Raw genomic sequence first — 21067 nt, forward strand, 5'->3', positions numbered from 1 at the left:
TAATTAATAAGCAGTAGTAATTTGTGATCTATCTAATGTTTGGGTACTTGCCAGGTACTTGTGACTTGGATTGGCTACTGTTGGAAACAGGATACTGGGCTTTATGGACCCTTGGTCTGACTCAGTATGGCATATCATGTTCTTATGTAGGACTGGATTGCTAGCCCAAGCACCTTACAGTGCCACCTGCTGGCTAGAGGTGAAGTCAACAATGGATCCTCACAATAGAATCCCTGCAGCAGATTTTCTGTGCTATAACAGTAGAGGAGTTTGGGGTTTTTTTTAAATTAAAACAAGCCCTGCAAAGAACCGGTAAAATAAAGCAGACGTTATATAAAGATTTCTTAATGCCTTAACAGGAGAATCAGAAACTTCGAGACCAAAACGATGACCTCAATGGACAGATCTTAAGTCTTAGCCTTTACGAAGCAAAGAATCTTTTTGCCACTCAGACCAAGGCGCAATCTCTGGCTGCAGAAATCGACTCTGCATCAAGAGATGAGGTAAGAAACCTGACTGCAAAATTATCACAGGGTGCACCACATGTACACTAAGGGGTAGATTTTAAAAATTTGCGCGAACAAAAGTACGCTGGATTTTATAAGATACGTGCGTAGCCGCGCGAATCTTATAAAATCTGGGGTCGGCGCACGCAAGGGGGTGCACATTTGTGCAACCTGCTCGCGCCGAGCCCTGCACACGCTGCCTGTTCCCTCCGAGGCCGCTCCTTCCACCCCCCCACACCTTCCCTTCCCCTACCTAACCCACCCCCCCAGTCCTATCTAAACCCCCCCCCCATTACCTTTGTCGGCAAAGTTACGCTGGCCTGCAGCCCCGCTCCGTGTTCCGGTCCCGGGGGCTGGTCCGGAGGCCGCGGCCACGCCCCCGGAACACCCCCGGGCCGAAACCACGCCTGCGTCGCCACCCCCGAAACGCTGCATCACGCGCGACATGCCCCCAAAACGCCGCGTCACTCCGGGCACGCCCCTGACACGCCCCTTTTACAAAGCCCCGGGACTTAGGCGCGTCCTGGGGCTCTGCGCACGCCGGCAGCCTATGCAAAATAGGCGCGCGAGGGCCCTGCGCGCGTAAATCCAGCCGGATTTACGCACGCAGGGTATTTAAAATCCACCCCTAAGTATACACACACCTTCCATGATGCCCGAAGCCAAGCAAAATCCATAAGCAACAAACCAATACAGGAAAAATGGATCATGTTACTGCCCATAGGTACATACTATTTATCTTGCTTGTGTGCCTTGACTAGATAGTCCCCTTTCTGGGGAGCTTACAGTTCTTATGTGTATTTATACAGTGCTGTGTATGTCTAGTAGGCCTTTAGAAATAAGACATGGTAGTAGACTGGCAGATGTTTTTACTGAGCTGTCTTAATTTCATGAACATGGCCGACATAACTTTCCTTGTAGTTGGCACTGACTAAGATTCAGTGATGTTCCCCCTCATCCATGTCAGAATTAACTTCATTACTATGACATTTATTCTTTATAAATGTAAATGAAATCATTATATCAAATGATTTTGTTTGTTTTAATTGCTAAATATTTGAATAAACTCCTACCTTATCCTAGCCTCACTAGTGGATCAGAAAATTAAAAACCTGGGGAAGGCGGAAGGACACATTTCAATAGCATCACCCTGCTAAGATTTATTTCTTTAATACTCAGGTATTTCACATCAAAATCATGAGTTCCTGACTAATATTCTTTTTGTCAAATAGAGTATTCATGGTTAAGAATAATATATAATAAGATCAGTGGCATCTTTGCAGATAGATTACTAATTATTATTACCCTGTGACAAGTTTTATCTGCTTCAGACTTTGAATATCAGGCTATCAGCAGCACTACTTATCCAGCTTTATTTCATATCATAATGTTATGTCAAACCTCCCATTATGCTTCTGCATTTCAAACACCGGGTCCAAAATTATGCCCTGTGGCTCCATTCTTTCAAGAATATGTTCTGTACAACTCCCTGCTATATTCTGCAAACACTGCAGAGTCAATTATTTTAAATTCCATTGGACAGGGAGAAGTAGTGCTACTAATAGCACTAGCTCATAGCACTAGCTCATAGCACAACTTTAGTAAGTATGTTTATTTGGTTTTCTTATCCTCTGTCTACCCACTTCCAGGTATCAAGAGTTGGGCAATCAGAGCCCTACCAGAGTGCCTGTGAAATTTTCTTGGTATCATCCAGCAAATTTTCTCTTGCCGAGTGAGATAATCAAATTTGCAGATGACACAAAATTGTTCAGAGTAGTTAAATCATAAGCAGATTGTGATAAATTGCAGGAAGACCTTGTGAGACTAGAAAATTGGGCATCCAAATGGCAGATGAAATTTAATGTGGATAAGTGCAAGGTCATACATATAGGGAAAAATAGCCCATGCTATAATTACACAATGTTGGGTTCCATATTAGGTGCTACAACCCAAGAAAGAGATCTAGGTGTCATAGTGGATAACACATTGAAATTGTCAGTTCAGTGTACTGCGGCAGTCAAAAAAGCAAACAGAATGTTGGGAATTATTAGAAAGGGAATGGTAAATAAAACGGAAAATGTCATAATGCCCCTGTATCGCTCCATGGTGAGACTGCACCTTGAATACTGTGTACAATTCTGGTCGCCGCATCTCAAAAAAGATATAATTGCGATGGAGAAGGTACAGAGAAGGGCTACCAAAATGATAAGGGGAATGGAACAGCTCCCCTATGAGGAAAGACTAAAGAGGTTAGGACTTTTCAGCTTGGAGAAGAGACGGCTGAGGGGGGATATGATAGAGATGTTTAAAATTATGAGAGGTCTAGAATGGGTAAATGTGAATCGGTTATTTACTCTTTTGGATAGTAGAAAGACTAGGGGGCACTCCATGAAGTTAGCATGGGGCACATTTAAAACTAATCGGAGAAAGTTCTTTTTTACTCAACGCACAATTAAACTCTGGAATTTGTTGCCAGAGGATGTGGTTAGTGCAGTTAGTATTGCGGTGTTTAAAAAAGGATTGGATAAGTTCTTGGAGGAGAAGTCCATTACCTGCTATTAAGTTCACTTAGAGAATAGCCACTGCCATTAGCAATGGTAACATGGAATAGACTTAGTTTTTGGGTACTTGCCAGGTTCTTATGGCCTGGATTGGCCACTGTTGGAAACAGAATGCTGGGCTTGATGGACCCTTGGTCTGACCCAGTATGGCATTTTCTTATGTTCTTATGTTCCTTTTGCCCATTTTCCTGGTGGTCCCCCATCAAGGCCAGGCCAGACCCTGCTTAGGTTCAAGATCTGGCACATTCAGGCTCTCCCAGGCCTGCATTACTGAGTTTATTAAGGGAAACTGATTTTAATTGCTCCATTCAGTCTCTTGTTTTTGTATGTTTTTAGCTCATGGAAGCACTTAAAGAACAGGAAGAGATAAACTACCGACTTCGTCAGTACATGGACAAGATTATTCTAGCAATCCTGGACCACAACCCGTCAATCTTGGAGATTAAAAATTAAAAGGCCACGGAGTGAAAAATGTAGGAACATGCTGCTGGATCTGAACTTCACTTTAACATATACAGATGTGTACATAACAATACAATGTGTGAGTGCAGAAGTATGAGTGTGCTTATGGGCCTGTGTCTTTATATTTAGTATAGTAAGTTGTATTTTTTTGTGAAACATACAATTTGCTTTCAGTCAGCTTTACATGCACTTTCAATATTAAAAAAAAAATCCCTACTATTTTATGCTAAAATTCATGACTGAACTAAAATGTGAATAGGACTGGAACTTGATAGTGCAGACATTGGCTAGATATCACTCTACCTCTCTTTGTTAAGAAAAAGACAAAGATTTCTTGACCAGTAATCTGTCCAATGGGATCTGCTTTTGATTTTTCCATCAGTCCAGCTTGCCTCTCTCCAGCCCATATTACTGAGTTGTGCACCTGCAGAGAACAAACTTGTCTCTGAACTGATTTGCTCCTCACTGCACTGGTCCTGTGGTACTCAAATGAACCAGAAGTGGCATCATCCATTCCTCTGATATACAGGAGATGAGTAGGACAGACAAGGGAAGTAAGGAAGTACACAACCTTTAATCTAAGAATACCTTTCAGATGTCCTTGATTGCCTCTATCAGCTGAAAGCACTGTCACAGAGAGTAGTGTACTACCCTCTGTGACAGTGCTTGCTGATTTACGTAATGCACAATGGATACACATACCTAATGTATCTCCCCTCCTCCCCCCCCAAAAATACATATATATAAATGGAAAATATATATTATATGAATATATATTGTTCTCCTGCTTATATTTTCTTAGATACAGTGCTTTGTAGTGGGTAAAAAATTAAATGCAATGAAAAACTGTGAAACAGTAAGGAAATGAAATAGTAGGAAATACACTGGAGACAGCGCATGGAGTTTACTGGATACACAAAGAAAGATAAATATTCCCGTAACATATTTAAAGTGACAAAAAATAAATCTTTGTTTGTTAATGCTTCTTACTGTTCCTTAGAAATAATGTACTGTATATCAAATGAGTAACTGCAGTGCGAGATTCCCCCATGGATTAAACCTATTAAAAGCTTAAAAAAACATAGATAACAAATCCTCTGATTTGTAGATGTAATATTTGGACAGTTATAGTGACTATAATATATATTTTAAAAAATCTATTGATATAGTAGTTTATAGGATTCTGCATATAGGTTGCTGGGTAACTGTTATACAGTGCTGTTTTGGCAGTGATGTTGTCATATAGCAGCTGCCTTAAGGTTTAAATGTACATAAGAAATAGCATAGCAAAGCTAGCAAACATAAACTTGATGTTGTTCAGTGTCGCACTTAGGGAAAGATATTGCAGATATAAACCCAAATTTCTATGTGTGTGCACAGTATACAGTGCACATGTGGGTTATATACACATTAAAAGTGTGTGACCATATAAATATCTGGTGTATATACTTCATATACATGCACATCGGCACATACTGGCAGCCAGTATCCTTAATACAAGAAAAAATAAGATTCCTTACATTTTTAAAAAGTAGTGGTAAAATTTTTCATTGCATTCTGATTATATTGATATGTAATCCCCTCTTTAAAGGTCACTTTCAGAGACAGAAAAATGCAGGAAAACAGTTCAAAAATTCACCACCCTCATTCTTCTCAGGGTACTTTTTGGATTAACTTCCCAAAAAGCCCTTTTTATTTCAAGGCTCCAATAATAGGTATAAAATTCCTCCTCATTTTCCTACCGGCAGTCATTGACTGCAGAGAGTCCCAATCCTTTCCTCTTGGTCTAAGGAAGAATCTTCCATCACTGCCTGCGGCCACTTGCAAGAGAGGAGACCCTCTCCTATGGAACTTCAGAGCCCAAGGAAGAGTCACCCCTTTGGATGCCTCTCCCAAGCTCCTGGCATTGTGTTGCTCTGAGACCCTGAATCACTACTCAGACTACCCACCAATGACTCGAGGAATTACCTTATATATTGCTATGGATCAGCAGCCTTCGGGTGACAGCAGCGTTTCCAAAATTAAAGAATTAATAGGTGATTGGGTGCAACTTAAAAATCAAACACACATTATTTTTACAATGCCTATAATATTCTAAGAGCATTTGGAAGCTATAACATAGGCACATTTTACAGCCCAGTGTAAACTTTTCAGCTATTATTTGCAATTTACACAAATTTAGCAAGGAAAAACATGTTCACTTATGGTTTTTGAGCCTTCTGATTCTCCAAGACAAGCAGGATGGTAGTCCTCACACATGGGTGACATCATCAGATGGAGCCCAATGCGGAAAACGTTAAAGTTTCTAGAAAGACCGATCCGAGCATCGAGGGAAGCCTAAGAAACATTGGCACTGGTCCCAATCAATGCACGGTGCCAGGCACGGGGATGCACTGGCTTTTGCTGCGATGCCCTCGAAGCGAACCCATGACGAGGAGCGCCAGTCCTCCATCGATGCCCAGGATCTGCGACAGCCTCCTCCAGTCCTAGTGCCAGTCACCGATCCCCCTCAAGGGTCAGAGGAGGATCTGGCCACCCCTCCTTCCTCCCAGTTGTTGTTTGCATCAGCAACATTCAAGGAGGAGCTGGAGCGTCAAGTCCAGCTGTTGATGGAGCAGGCACTGCAAGGCCACGGTCCCGTGGCACCGACAGAACTGGAGCTGGTACCACCCGTTCTTGGACCGGAGCCTGGCTTAAAAAAACAACTCCATGGGGGACTATGGCCCAAAATTGTACAAGATTTGCAGGCATGGGAAAGACTAGAATTATCATGGCTAGGTCGCATAGTGATGGTAAAAATGAATATTTTGTCAAGATTTAATTACTTATTTCAAACTCTACCTATAGCCATCCCAGTCGAGTCCTTTACTATGTGGCAGAGGAAGCTATTGAGATTTATTTGGCGTCACAGACCACCCAGAGTCAGTAGACAGATGTTGTATTTACCTAAACCGAGGGGAGGTCTCGGGGTACCGTGCTTTTCCTGGTACTATGTTGCTGCACAGTTACATTCGGCCATACATTGGCATACTTCTGGGAAAGGGAGGAGATGGGTGAGATTAGAAAGAGATCTGATTCGGGGAGGGGGACCCAGCTCCCTACTCTGGCTGAGAAAAGTTGATAGACCGGAGCTTAGTCATGTTGCACCTACAATAAGCCATACTTTGGCACTCTGGGATGTGTGGAAATCAAAATTAGTGGGCGACTGGAAGTTTTTCTTTAGCACGCCAATATTCTTTCAGAAAGGGTTTCTATCAGGATGCTCGCTGGGGGTGGCCAAGAGGTGGATAGCGGGTGGTTGTTCTAGCTTGGGGCATTTGCTCCAGGGGGGCATAATTCGGGAATTCAATGACGTAATGTTGCAATATGCTTTGCCCTCTTCAGATCACTACTTTTATCTACAAATTAAGCACTATATGGCACAACATCCTGTTAAGAGAGATCTGTTACAAGGAAAATCATTGCTTGAGGGGTATTGTGAAAAAGCTGAGACCCTGGGCAAGGTTATTTCCAAATTATATATGTTGCTCAATGGGGATCTGCCTGAGCTGCCTGCCCACCTTAAAAGCTGGGAGAAGGATATTCCTGTTTTAGGCGGTCACCAGTATTGGAAAGAAGGTTTCTTGAGGATTAAGCAGTGCTCTATCTCTGCTTCATTGGTGGAACAGGGATACAAACTTTTGTATCGTTGGCATATCACCCCATCTAAGCTAAATAAATTCTCTGATAAATGGGACATTGGCTGTTGGCGGAAGTGTGGTAATATTGGCACGTACTTTCATATGTGGTGGTCCTGTCCCAAAATCGTAGCTTTTTGGGAGGACATTGCAAGTTTAATTTGTACTATCACACATACCAGGCTATATCCACACCCAGCCCTGTTTTTATTGAACATACAGACCACAGACGAGTTATTGGAACATTTTTATTTAATTACACATATATTGACCGCCGCTAGGATGGTGGTTGCTCGAGGCTGGAAGCAGACAGAAGCACCAACTCGACCGCAAGTAGTACAAAAACTCATACAGATCCATTATTTGGAACAGTTGACGGCCATTAAACATAAGCGCATGTCAAGGTTTCAGATCCGTTGGCGACCTTATGAAGAGTGGGTTTCGGGTATTCCACAGGACACATAGATTCTTCATGGTTGTTTAAATCTGAGGCATTCAACTAGTAATAGTGATTTACTAGCTATAATGGTCTTCTAAGACAATTGAATTGTGTGGGATGGTCGTTTTTTAAGTTCTTTTTACATTCTTAAATTTCCCTTTAATTTTATATATATCTTGTCTAATCTTTCCTATACCGAAGACAGGGGTCCTAAAGTGTAATACAGTCTAGAGATGAGGGATTGGGGAGGGTGGGGGAGAGGGAGGGTGATACAATGAAAAATGTGGTTATATGTGTATGTTTCAGATGCAACTTGATCAGATTGTGATTTACAATGTAACCTGATACTGATGGAAGGAGTCTGTTTCTGTTGTACTAGTTATTACCGTGCTATTGTGTTGTATCATGGTTACGATTCAAAAATCTTAAATTAAAAAAAAAACAAAAAAAACCTCCATTAGGGTCCATCTTAGTGCGATTGGAGCTTACCACCACATTGTAGATGGTATGCCCATCTCTGTTCAGCCTATAGTTGTACCTTTTATGTGGGGTCTACTTCAGTTGAAGCCTCCCATAAGGCCTCCCGCTATGTCTTGCAACCTCAACTTGTGGTTTTAGCTCAGCTAATGAAAGCTTCTTTTCAGCTGCTGCACACCTGTGACCTGAAGTACCTGACCTGGAAGGTCATATTTTTAGTGGCGGTCACTTCGCGCAGGGTCAGCGAGCACCAGGCCTTAGTGACTTATTCACCTTCTACTAAATTCTGTCGTGACAGGGTGGTCTTGCCTAGGCACCATGAGTTCTTACCTATGATGGTGACGGATTTCCATCTTAACTGTTATGCACAGGCAGGCTGCATCTTAAGGGTCATGTCAAGGCTCATTCTGTCAGAGGCATGGCAGTGTCGGTGGCCCATTTGCAAGCAGTTCATGTGGAGGAGATCTGCAAAGCTGTGACATGGAAGTTCTCCCTACACATTCACATTCCATTACTGTCTGGATAGGAATGGCTGACACAATAGTAGGTTCAGCCATTCCTATCCAGACAGTTCTCAGGAACTGTTCTCAGGAACCTGTTCAAGGTGTAGAAGCTAACTCTCCCAACCTAGGGCCTGTTGTTTGGGTTCAGGCTGTCTCTCCCTCTGTTATCAACAGCACTGGTGGTGTCGTGCCCGTTGGCACCTGGTTAGGTGTCTGTTGGTCCCCTTTTGTGTTGGGGAGCAGCTTGTAGCTAGGGATTCACCCATGTGTGAGGACTACCATCCTGCTTGTCCTTGGAGAAAACAGAGTTGTTTACCTGTAGCAGCTGTTTTCCAAGTACAGCAGGATGTTAGTCCTCACGAAACCTGCCCACCACCCCACGGAGATGGAGTCCTCCTATTTTTATTTTTCATTGTAATTCTATGTTACGAGATTGAAGAGGGACCCTGCATGGACTCATGGTATAGGGTATGCTGATGATGTCACCCATGTCTGAGGACTAACATCCTGCTGTCCTTGGAGAATACTTGTTACAAGTAAGCAGCTCTGCTCTGCTGTCTTCACTGCCGCTGAACTGCACGATTCAAATAGTCACATAAAAGAAGAAACTGATCAACGGACCTGGAGATGTAAAGATAAGGTACCCCAACCAAGACACAACAGCAATCCCGGCTAGCTGAAGGTCACCCTGGAGCTGGGTCCGTGCTTCTCAGATTGAGCACTGATGCTATAGAATAATTGAGATAGATGGGAGCGAGGGAGGAAACCTTCACCCATCTCCTCCCCCCTCCCCAATAGTTGTGAATGAATGTTGGGTTTGGTTCCAATTGAGATGGAAACCCAAAGGAGCAGGAAGATGCTGGGCCAAAAAAAATAGAAATGATACTCTGTTTGCCCCACATGTGTGCGGCAGTCCAGTTTGTAATATTTGTATTTGAATATTTGTAGCCTTATTTTATAATGGTCATATTGATCCTTCTTACATTGTCCTCATTTCTCTAAACTTCATGCTGCAAAAAGATTTTGCCAGATGGGGGGTGGGGGGGATAATCCATCTCTACCCTATGGAGATTTCCTCCTGAATGTAGTTTCTTGCATGTTAGCAGATTTACCAGAATAAAAGTCACTGTGTGCATGTGTAAATAAATAGATAAATATGTTTTTCTTCTCCGTCATTTAAATTAGAACTAAACTATAAACTGCTTTTCTTAGAAACTTTTCCTGAATATTGGGGCATATGTCGCTTGTGATGAGCTTCAGTATTAGTTTTTCAGGTCAGTTTACACTCAGCCTTCAGATATCCTGAAACAGACTTTGACCACATACTTCTGCTTATCTTTACACAAAATAGACCCTGATGGAGCTAGATTACCCTAGTAAGATGGAGGTTGCTACACAGTAAATGTAACACTGATACATATTTAGATGCTTAGTGGTTTGGGTGCTTGGGCTGGTTCAGTTCAACTTAACAGTGAACTTAAGGTCCCAAGGACAAGGGGTGAAATGAGTAATAGTCTGTTAGATTTTTAGTCTGTCTTTCTAAATAATGTTCATTATAGTTTTTTAGTATTCAGATACTAATTCAGTTCCTGCCTTAAAGGTTTTATGATCTAACTGGGTACACGAGGCAATGGGAGATAAAATGACTTGCCCAAGGTTGCAAGGAGTGTTGGTGGGAGAAGTAGGATTTGAACCCATTGTTGTAACCATTAGGCCATACCACATAATTTATCCAAATCAAATTTCTCAGGAGGGGATGGGGAAAAGTGGAGCTTGACACCTGACAGATTGAATAGAGAAACTTCAAACTTTGACTTAACTATATGCACAAAGACAGGAACTAAAATGGAAGCAGAAAATGAAAACGGACAATTTAAAATGACAAAGAAGTGGCAAGTAGATTTTAAAAGGCCTGTGCGCGTAAAATTTGAAGGTTACATGCGTGGCCGGGCCCTGAGCACACCGCTCGCATTTTCAAAAGAGCTTGGCCATGTATGTAACCCCCGATACGCACCGAAGAGTCGGGCCAATTAAAAGGGGCAGAGTGGGGAGGGGGTAGGCCTTGTCCTGGGAAAGCACGCGCTGGCAGCTGGCCAGCGCACGGAAGATACTTCTGCACTGGAGGAGCAGTAAGTATGAAAACAAAAAATATGGTATAGTTAGGTTTAGTTTAGGGGTCAGGGAGGAAAGGGGAAAAGGGAGGAAAGGGTAGGTAAGGTTATAGGAAAGTTCCCTCCCTGTCTGCTCCTTAATGGGAGCGAACTGGGAGGGAACTGGTCAAAGGCCCGACCACGTTGCCATGCGTACTTTAGAAAATTCCCCCCCCCCCCCCAACGCGTGCAAGTCAGGCCAGCGCGCATGTGCGTGCAGATATCGTATTTTACAACATACGCACGCTGATGCATGCATGTTATAAAACGATCGCATCCGTGTGCACATGCCAGGATCTGCGCGCTCATGGACACATGTGTTGGTTTGAAAATCTACCTTTCAGCGTATTGTGTGGGATTTAAGACAGAACAAAGACTCTGTTTCAACAGTACCAAGCAGTCGTGTTTCAGCAATTATAAAACAATGCCATTGCAACACCCTATCCTTAAACTGATAAAAATACAAACTGAGCCACCACGTACTATGTTCTTGTATGGCAGCAATGTTCAAAAACAGCAAACCATTTCAGAGTACAAAGAGAAACCACTGTTAAGATTGCTATGTTTTTTTCTTCACTTCCTATTCCAGTTTATAAAGTGGCTGGGCCACATGGATTGTTTTATGGGCATTCTGAGTTAAGAGGGATCAGACAGGCTCCAAAAAAAATGGAAGGATTATGTCAGTTTTTTTGTTACCAGGGTGGTATTGCAAACACCTAAAGCTACTTCAGTTAATCTGGAAGCACTTCAGAATTCATTCAGATAGTCTGAATGCCATATTTTCATAAGATTTTTGCAACAGGCAGAAAATCAAGAGATGCTTAATTAAAAAAAAAAGGAAAGTATGTAGTTTATTGGGACTGATTGGCTTGGTGTTTGTTGTTAATTAAAGAGAAATTGTTCTTACCCTGCTCTTAGATATGAAGAATGCTCAAGCTGCTGCTCTCATGGATTTCACAATTCTCTATAAATGTTATTTCCTCTGTGCTGCAAACACGTGGCGCCCTATAATCAATTCAAAATTAGGCACTGGAAATTTAAGAAGTGCTCAATCTAAGGCAAAATTTTGTGATCTATTGAAGTCAATAGGACAGTGTTGGGGCACCATCTGTATGTGTGGCAGATCAAATGCTAAGTTTTCTCATGTGAACTGCATTGACATGAATATACAGTAGTGACTTCTTTCTTAATTTGTTTCCGTAATTAATGGACATTTTCGAAGTGGTGTATCGATAGTATAAAGGTGTTTTTATGTAATTAAATCAATATTATCAACACAGTCCTTCTACTCTACTGAAAGCTCCTCTGAACTGATGATAGAGTGATTGGTCTCTTTGGTGTCTTCACCAGAGGAGCCCAGCAGAATGTTGGACCCAGTTAGACCAGTAAGCATCAGTTAAATAACTGGAAAAAAATTGTCTTCTTCAAATCTACTGGAGATAGCACATGTATTCTAAAACTAGATTTTTATTTTGAGGTTAGTGGTGCAGGTGCTTCCTCTCCAATTGAAAGTAACAGCCAGAAAGCATTTCAGAAAAGTTTCTTTTTCAGGAGACTTGAAATCCAAGTGGACACATGTACCAGCACACCTGGATTTTGATTTAGGTTGCATTTCAAACTCCTATTGTGAGCGTACGCACAAGTTTATTCCATACTCTTTAAGTTAATGTTAATTATTGTCATGAAAATAAGATCTGAATTGATTGTGGCTTTCACAAGCTGCTATACACCACCATTGTGACTTTTCATATTACGGTACAAAGACAGTGCAAGCTGCACTTACAGTATGTTTAAATACTGATGTATTTAGAGAATTACTATGTACTTTGTGCAGGAGATGTTACATGTTTGCTTTATTGCACAGATTGTACTTATATTTTGCATGAGTTTAACTTTCTGGTCGTTGTGCCTTTATTCAAATGTGATACGACTGTACAGGATTAATCTGCTATTTTGAGCACCTTTTATATACATTTTTCCATTGAAACACTGTCCCTGTGTTTTTCATAGAATGTAAATTAATGTGTACATAAAATAGATCAGATTTGTATTTCATGTGCCACAATGCTATGTAAAAAGCTGTTTCATTTTATACTGTTTTATTGGTGGTTGTTGTGTATCTTTGTTCTGTTTGTTTTTTTTTGTTTGTTTGTTTTTTTAGAAATGTTAGGAACATGCCAGAAAGTGTTTTAGCAAATTAAAAAAGGGAGATGTTTTACCTTGGACTTTGGAAGTATTGTGCTTGATGAGCAAATATCTTTTGTATAAGCAACTTCACATTCAAAAAGAAAATTCTAACTTAACTGTTTTCCTGCAACGGATTATTTATTATAAGAGAATTGACCATGAATCTTGTTGCTTGTCTATTTTATTGAGTTGCTAATGATTTCTTGAGTGGATCACAGACATTAGGGAGGCAGAAACAATAGGTGTAGGCCCAGTCAACAGAGATTTCTATCTTATTTGAATAAACACAAGATGAGATCTTTGGTTTAAGGTGTCCATTCCAGGTTGGGTCACTGCAATACATGGGTCACATGTATTGCAGTGTTTCCCTTCCTTTTCAAGCCCAAGGCTCACCTACATTAACAAAAATGTTGTGTGACACATCAGCTTCCACATCAGTTTCCACAGAATAAGCAGTGCGAATATATATAGCCAAAAGAAGTGCATGGAACAATGAAAGCTTCACCAGTCTCTCTTCCAAATTTTAAAACAGAGTGAAAGAAAGCAGAGACACACTTGAACTTGTCACAGTGGACCAGCTCCCTCTATACAGAAGTGCAGAGAGGGCTGGTGTGGTGCAGGCAGCTGACCCAGTTAATTACCTTGGGTTGCTGTAAATGGCTGCCAGAGCTGCTCCACTGCTGCCCAACACTCTCAGGCCAATGCAGAGAGGTGTGTACAGCCGAATGCACCGTTTTACCTGCTCTTCGATGCACATTTTCTGTGCACAAGACTTTACTGCCAACACAGAAAATGTCCATTCCTAAATGGAAGTACTGCTTAGTGCTCTTACATGGAAATCACATGCAAATGAGGGCATTAAACAGTACTCCCCGATGCAGGGAGGTGCGTTGGATCAACTCAGAATTTCTTAGTGCTGGAAACTTAATTCCAGGTCAGAAATGGAGTTACGTTTTCAATGTTACTGTGCTGGTACTTAAGATACTAAAAAAAAAAAGTGGGGGAGGGGGAAAGACCTAAAAAGAAGTCAGGAACACTTACAGATCGATACTGTAACGTGCGGTTGAAGATTTCCCATCCGTAACACGCTGTGGGCGCACAATTCGGACGCGTAAGGCGATCCTGCGATACAGTCTCCAGTTTCATGCGTCCTTAGCGCTTCTTAAAACAGACGCATAACCCTTCCCGCACCCAGCATGTATATGATATGTAAATGAACAAATTAGCTGTTTAATGAAGGAATTAGCTATTCCCCTCCGATACTGTGACGCGCGCTCAGATAATCTCCTTAGTAACCCGCTATTTTGCCACGGCCTTAACGTGTTAGTTTACCGCCTACCCTCTACTAGGTGTTAGTGTGGTGTTCGAACAGCTACATAGCGGAATGTACCATGGACGACCTCTATATATATATATATTTGCATTTGCAGCGTAAAGTGTAAAAAAACAAAAATATGTATAAATACCTGTCACTTTCCGAATCCCCCAGGCGTGCAGTCATCCAGGCGGCGGCGGGAGCCGGCGGGCGGGTGGGCGTGCGTTGGGTCCAGGCGGCCGGGTGGGCGCCCGTTCATCCAGGCGGCGGTGGGAGCCGGCGGGCGAGCATTCGAACAAGGCGGCGGTGTGGGCTGGCGGGCGGGTGGGCGCGTGTTCGATCCAGGCGGGCGGGTGGGCGCCTGTTCATCCGGGCGACGGCGGCGGGAGCCAGCGGGTGGGTGGGCGCGCGTTCGATCAAGGCGGCAGTGGGAGCCGGCGGGCGCGGGTTCGAACAAGGCGGCTGTGTGGGCTGGCGGGCGGGTGGGCGCGTGTTCGATCCAGGTGGGCGGGTACCCGTTCATCCAGGTGGCGGCGGGTGGGCGCGCGTTCGAACAAGGCGGCGGGCGGGTGGGCGCGTGTTCGATCCAGGCCGCGGGCGGGTGGGTGCGCATTCAGGCGGAGGGAGCCGGTGGCGAAAGCGGCCTCCGGCAGCCCCCGCCGGCAGTGAATGAATGCGCGCCTGTGCAACCCGTGCGATTTCGGCGCTCACGGCATGACGTCACGGCATGTGACTGCCTTGAGCGCCGAAATCGCACGGGTCGCACAGGCACGCATTCATCCACGCGGAGGGAGCCGGCGGCGAAAGTGGCCTCCGGCAGCCCCCGCCGGCAGTGAATGAATGCGCGCCTGTGCGATCCGTGCGATTTTGGCACTCAAGGCAGTCACATGCCGTGACGTCGGGCGTCGTGATGTCACGCCTTGAGCGCCGAAATCGCACGGGTCGCACAGGCGCGCATTCATTCACTGCCAGCGGGGGCTGCCGGAGGCCACTTTCGCCGCCGGCTCCCTCTGCCTGGATGAATGCGCGCCCACCCGCCCGCGGCCTGGATCGAACACGCGCCCACCCGCCCACACCGCCGCCTTGTTCGAACGCGCACCCGCCCGCCTGATACCAAGTTGTGCCCACCCGCCCCCCGGCTCCCGCCACCGCCTGGACCCAACGCGTGCCCGCCGGCTCCCACCACCGCCTGGATGACCGCACGCTTGGGGGATTCGGAAAGTGACAGGTATTTATACATATTTTTGGTTTTTTACACTTCCTGGTGCCTGTCATTTCAATTGTCAGTTGAAATGACATTTGAAATGACAGGTACCAGCGCACCCAGGTTACTGTATAGGCGCTGTATTAAGCGCCTATACAGTAACCTGGGTGCGCTGGTACCTGTCATTTCAAATGTCATTTCAACTGACAATTGAAATGACAGGCACCAGGAAGTGTAAAAAACGGGCGTCGTGATGTCACGCCTTGAGCGCCGAAATCGCACGGGTCGCACGGGCATTAAGCAATAAGCATTATTCCCCGATGCAGAGACGTGCACTGGTTTAACCTGAATTTCCTCTGCAGTCAGGTTGGTCCATTACACATGGGTTATACACTCCTACCAGCTGATGTCACTCCTTATATACATCCGTGCTGACACCAGTCTGCCAGTATTGTCTGTCTCCAGCAGATGATGGACATGCTTCCCATGTTAGAAGCTGAGGCCTGGCTAGGCCTGATGAACAGGAATGCAGTTTTGCAGTTGGCTCCTGGGTTGAGAGGGTTCTCTCTCCCTCAGTTGAGAGTGGCCTTGGTTCAGCTTGGCTGTGGTGCTGCAACCCCCATGGTGACAGCCTCAGGTCCCTCACTTGGTTGAGCAGTGCCCTGGAGTTGTGAGAGGGAAGATGGTGGCTCCTGAGGTGACAGTGTGGATTCCCTCCCTCTTGGGGCACAGCCTGGCTAGGGATGGCTACCTGTGGGCAGAGACAGATTTAGGATTTTACTGCCCCTAGGCACTTTTGGTGCTTTCAACACCCTACCTCCTGCAAGGGTCTGATGCAGGGTGGCAGAGGGCTGTTCTTTGCTGAATGAGATTCAGTAGAGCTGGAAGGCAGTAAATCTTAGCAGCCTACTGCTCCTAAATATTTGCTGCCCTAGACACAGGCATAATGGGTGCCTATTTGCAAAACCAGGACTGCTGCTGGGTAAATGCTTGGTTCCCCCTTCTCCCTTGCCATGATCCACATCTTTTCTTTAAAAAAAAAAGGTGTTTTTGTCTCTTTCTTGTTGTGCCTTTGCCTGTATGCTTAAGTCTGCAAAAAAAAAAAAAACCCCCAAAACCTAGCAACAAAGAAGGCAGCTTTACCCTGAAGCGGCTAGCAGTTAGGACCCCGCAGGTCTTCTGGGTGAGTTGAGGGGACATGTTCCCTAAACCCTGGTGCAGCAATGAGCTTTTTAATGCGACGAGAGGCAGTAGCTAGTTTTGGTGGGGCACATGGGCAGCATAGTTTTTGGCCATTTGCATGCACATCTTCGGCGACACAGTAGCAACAGGGGTTTTAAGTGTTGGTGGCTGATCGAGGAATAGCTTTTAGACCCTTGGGGAGGGGTTCCCGTTCACCAGGACCACTCAAGCATGTGCAGTAGATTGCTCCACACCGAGACTGGGTGGGCTGCATTCTAGTTTCTACCAGTGGGAACGGTGGCCATGTTTGGTCAGCAGGAAAATAGAAATTCCCTGTACGTACTCGGATCAGTCCAGACAGTGAGTTATGTCCCCTTCCAGCAGATAGAGTCAGAGCAAAAAACTTAAAAGACGGCCCCTTATAGGTTGGAGCGCCCTCTGTGTCCCTTCAGTATTTTTCTCTGACTCCAGCAGATGGCAGGGGACACCTAAGGCTCCCCAGCATTTCTCATTACTTTTTTACTTTGCTTACCTAGGTATAGAGCAACTTTAAAAAAAAAAAAGAAGCTAAGCTTTAATAGATTTCAAATCACTTCTCCCAGTTCTTTGGGACTTGCAGACAGAACCTGATACACTTTTTCTTGCTTTACTGTCTGCCCTAGGGGGTAAGTGTTTTTCTTTTCTGTATTTTCTCATTTGCAGCACCAGCCAGGATGAATGTTGGTGGCTACAACCTCTTCCCCCTGCAGCAGCCAGCCCTGAGAAGCCGTTTTCCTCGGGCCGTTGTGAGCAGAGAAGCGCCATTCCTCTGCCTAGCTCTTTTAGAGCCAGTTGCTGCCGACTTTGGGAGAGCGATCTGCCCTCTCCCATGCCACGCTCGGCACGATGTTCAGCCTGCGGGGAGTCGGGCCGACTCTCCCGCAAAGGCCTTTGTCCAGACTGCCTCCCCGGCGGGGAGGGATCGTCCGCCTCCGAGGGCCGTCCAATTTCGCTCGCTTCTGCGCGCCCGCCCTCGAGGAGGCTGGCTCCGAAGGCAGTGGCCATCTTGGATTCGGAGCTGCCTGCTCCGGCATCTCCCGAGTTACCGGATGACTCCAGTTCCTCACCCCCCACGCCGATTTTGATGCCAACGAGCCCTGCTCTTCATAATCTCAACGAGGGGCAGCCTTCTAGAGTCTCCTGCTGCCCCTCTGGGGCCCTTTTCAGCACAGTTTATTTTACTCATGCATTGTGCATATTTGGCGAGCCTCTCACAAGATCCAGCAGCTCCTCCTCTCCCTAAGCTTCCCAGACTTCAAGGTTTGGGAGAGATCCCAGATATCTCCCCTGTTCCCCTGCCTCCCTCAGGGGCAGGTATCTCAGGGGGTTCACAGCCTTCCGCCCCCCAGGGGCAGGCACCACAGAGGGCTCCCATCCGCCGGCACTACCTGGTCCATCTCGGGTGCAGGGGGTCTTCAAGATGCCCAATCCAGACCCTTTCCTCCCCCAACACCCGGACCCTGACTTAGATGACCCCATACCGCTGCTGGAAGGGGATGACCCGTGAGTTTTACGACTCTTCCAGCGGGATGAACTGGACCCACTTATTCCGCAAGTTCTAGAAGAACTGGACATTGAAGTCCCACAGGAACCTGCGGGCCCTAGTGAGACGGGGAGGAAGGGAGATCCTCTTTTGGCGGGCCTTCGGCCCCCCGCAAAAACTTTTCCTTTCCATCACAGGCTCCTCCAGTTATTGTCAAGAGAGTGGGAAGTCCCGGATGGCACGCTACGTGTCGGCAGGGCAATGGATAAGCTTTACCCACTTCCTGAAGACTTCTTAGATCTCCTTAAGATGCCCAGCATTGATTCTTCGGTATCTGCAGTCACAAAACGGACAACTATCCTGGTCACCGGGGGCACTGCGCTAAAGGACACCCAAGATCGTAAGCTTGAGGTGTATTTGAAGAGGATCTTCGAAGTCTCAGCTTTAGGAGTCCACGTGGCGGTCTGCAGCTCGTTCATGCAATGTGCGGGACTTCGTTGGATGCAACAATTACTTGGGGCTCAAGAGCTTCTGCCAGATGAAGCACAACAAGCGGATTGCCTGGAGGCGGCTATGGCATATGGGGCTGATGCTCTCTATGATCTCCTCCGGGTCCTGGCCAGAACTATGGCCTCAGCCGTCTCCGCTCGTCGCCTACTTTGGCTCTGCAATTGGTCAGCGGATTCTTCTTCCAAAGCTAGACTCAGCTCTTTGCCTTTTAAAGGGAAGTTGCTCTTTGGAGACGAGCTGGACCAGCTCATCCAGTCCCTTGGAGAGAATAAAGTTTACAAGTTACCTGAAGACTGGCCTCGGGGCTCTAGGACTTTCGGTTCCACACATTACCGCTTCAGGGGTCAGCGTCTGTTTCGTCAGTCCAGACCACTCCCGCAGAGAAATACCTCATCCCGGTCACAGTCCTGATCTCATTCCTTTTGAGGTCGCAGACTGTCCAGAGACAGCCCTTCCCAGGGGGCTGCTAAGTCCACCCAATGAAATCTTGCAGGCCCAATCCTCCAACCCCAGGATCAGCGGACAGCTGTCCCTCTTCTACGAGGAGTGGGTCAAGATCACCTCAGACCAATGGGTCCTGGATATCATAAAGCATGGCTACGTGTTAGAATTTCCTCGTCATTAAGAGACCGTTTCGTCTTTTCCCCATGTGGTCCGCTGGAAAAGCAGGATATAGTTCGGCGCACGCTGACCCGACTACTGGGCTTAGGGGCCATCATCCCGGTCCCCCTTGTCGGAAATAGGGTCAGGCCACTATTCCATCTATTTCGTGGTCCCCAAGAAGGAAGGAGACTTCTGGCCTATCCTCGACCTCAAGATGGTCAACAAGGCCCTCAGGATTCCACACTTCAGGATGGAAACCTCACGTTCCGTCATAACGGCGGTTCACGAAGGAGAAGTTTTAGCTTCCCTAGACTTAAAGGAAGCGTATCTACATATTCCTATTCACCAGTCTCATCAGCGCTTCCTTCGCTTCAAGATGCTGGGACAACATTTTCAATTCCAAGCTCTTCCATTCGGGCTAGCGACGGCTCCACGAACCTTCACCAAAGTAATGGTGGTGATGGCAGCAGCCCTACGAAAGGAAGGAATCTTAGTTCATCCTTATCTGGATGACTGGCTCATTAGGGCAAAGTCCCGGAGTCTGTGTCAGCTGGCGGTACAGCGAGTTCTACATCTCCTACGCTCCCTCGGTTGGATCATCAACCTCCACAAGAGTCATCTTTCTCCTTCACAAACAATAGATTTCCTGGGGGCACACTTCGACACCACACAGGGGAAGGTCTTCCTCCATTGGGATCGGGCGTTTTCTCTCCTTTCTCAACTGCGATTTTTCCGGACTCTCTCCCCGCCCTCTACCTGGGATTACTTCCAACTGCTGGACTCCATGGCGTCCACCATAGACTTGGTGCCGTGGGCCTTTGCCCATATGCGGCCGCTCCAGCAGGCCTTATTCTCGCGCTGGAAACCTGTGTCGCGGGAGTTTCATGCCCCTCTCCCACTGGCGAATGTAATCTGTCACAGCCTGCTCTGGTGGTTCAACCTGGATCACCTGCTGAAGGGAGTGGACCTGAAGACCCCTCAGTGGACCATAGTCCCCACGGACGCCAGTCTCTCCAGCTGGGGAGCAGTCTGCGGATCACAGTCGACACAGGGACAATGCTCTCCCACCCAGGCGACCTGGCCTATCAATCGTCTAGAGACCAGGGCGGCCCATCTGGCACTCATTCATTTTCTTCCCTTACTCCAGGGGCGTGCGGTACGAATTCTCTCAGACAATGTGACGACAGTGGCATACATCAACCGGCAAGGCGGCACGAGAAGTCACCATGTCTCCCAAGAGGCCGACAAGTTGATGCTAGGGGCGGAAGCTCACCTCTCCCAGTTAGCGGCTTCTCACATCGCAGGAGTAGACAATGTTCAAGCAGATTTCCTCAATCGCCAGCTCTTAGATCCGGGAAAGTGGGAACTCTCCGAAGAAGCAATGTGATTCCTGGTGCTAAGATGGGGAACGCCCCACCTAGATCTGATGGCCACTCAATGGAATGCGAAGGCAGCGCGCTTCTTCAGTCGCAGGAGAGAACACAGTGCAGAAGGCATAGATGCTCACTGGCCATATCTCTTTGCCACCATGGAGAGAATGGGATTTGGAGTTCCCTACTTACAATGGTTGCGTCAGTTATATAATGCTCCCCAGGCATGCCTTAAGATCAATGGTGGTTACTCTTCCACATTTGCGATGGGCAGGGGAACTAGACAGGGTTGTCCGCTATCGCCGTTATTGTTTTCTCTCTTTTTGGAACCCTTTGCAATTAATGTCAAGCGCCAGGCAACTATCACAGGGCTGACAGTGGGCAGAATTACTACTAAAT

General features: G+C 46.1%; 1 protein-coding gene across 1 annotated transcript in view; it reads left to right on the plus strand.

Annotated features, from left to right (window-relative positions):
* The window catches only part of RAB11FIP4 (RAB11 family interacting protein 4), a 351994-nt gene extending 343882 nt beyond the window's left edge, over positions 1-8112 (plus strand). The window contains exons 15-16 of the mRNA XM_029600704.1: positions 360-503; positions 3404-8112. Of these exons, the coding sequence (XP_029456564.1) occupies positions 360-503; positions 3404-3520 (261 nt within the window). The 3' untranslated portion in view covers positions 3521-8112. The remainder of the gene's footprint in view (positions 1-359; positions 504-3403) is intronic.
* Positions 8113-21067: the final 12955 nt, after the last annotated feature.

Source organism: Rhinatrema bivittatum, chromosome 4, assembly GCF_901001135.1.
Source record: "Rhinatrema bivittatum chromosome 4, aRhiBiv1.1, whole genome shotgun sequence".
In the NCBI taxonomy this organism is placed as follows: domain Eukaryota; kingdom Metazoa; phylum Chordata; class Amphibia; order Gymnophiona; family Rhinatrematidae; genus Rhinatrema; species Rhinatrema bivittatum.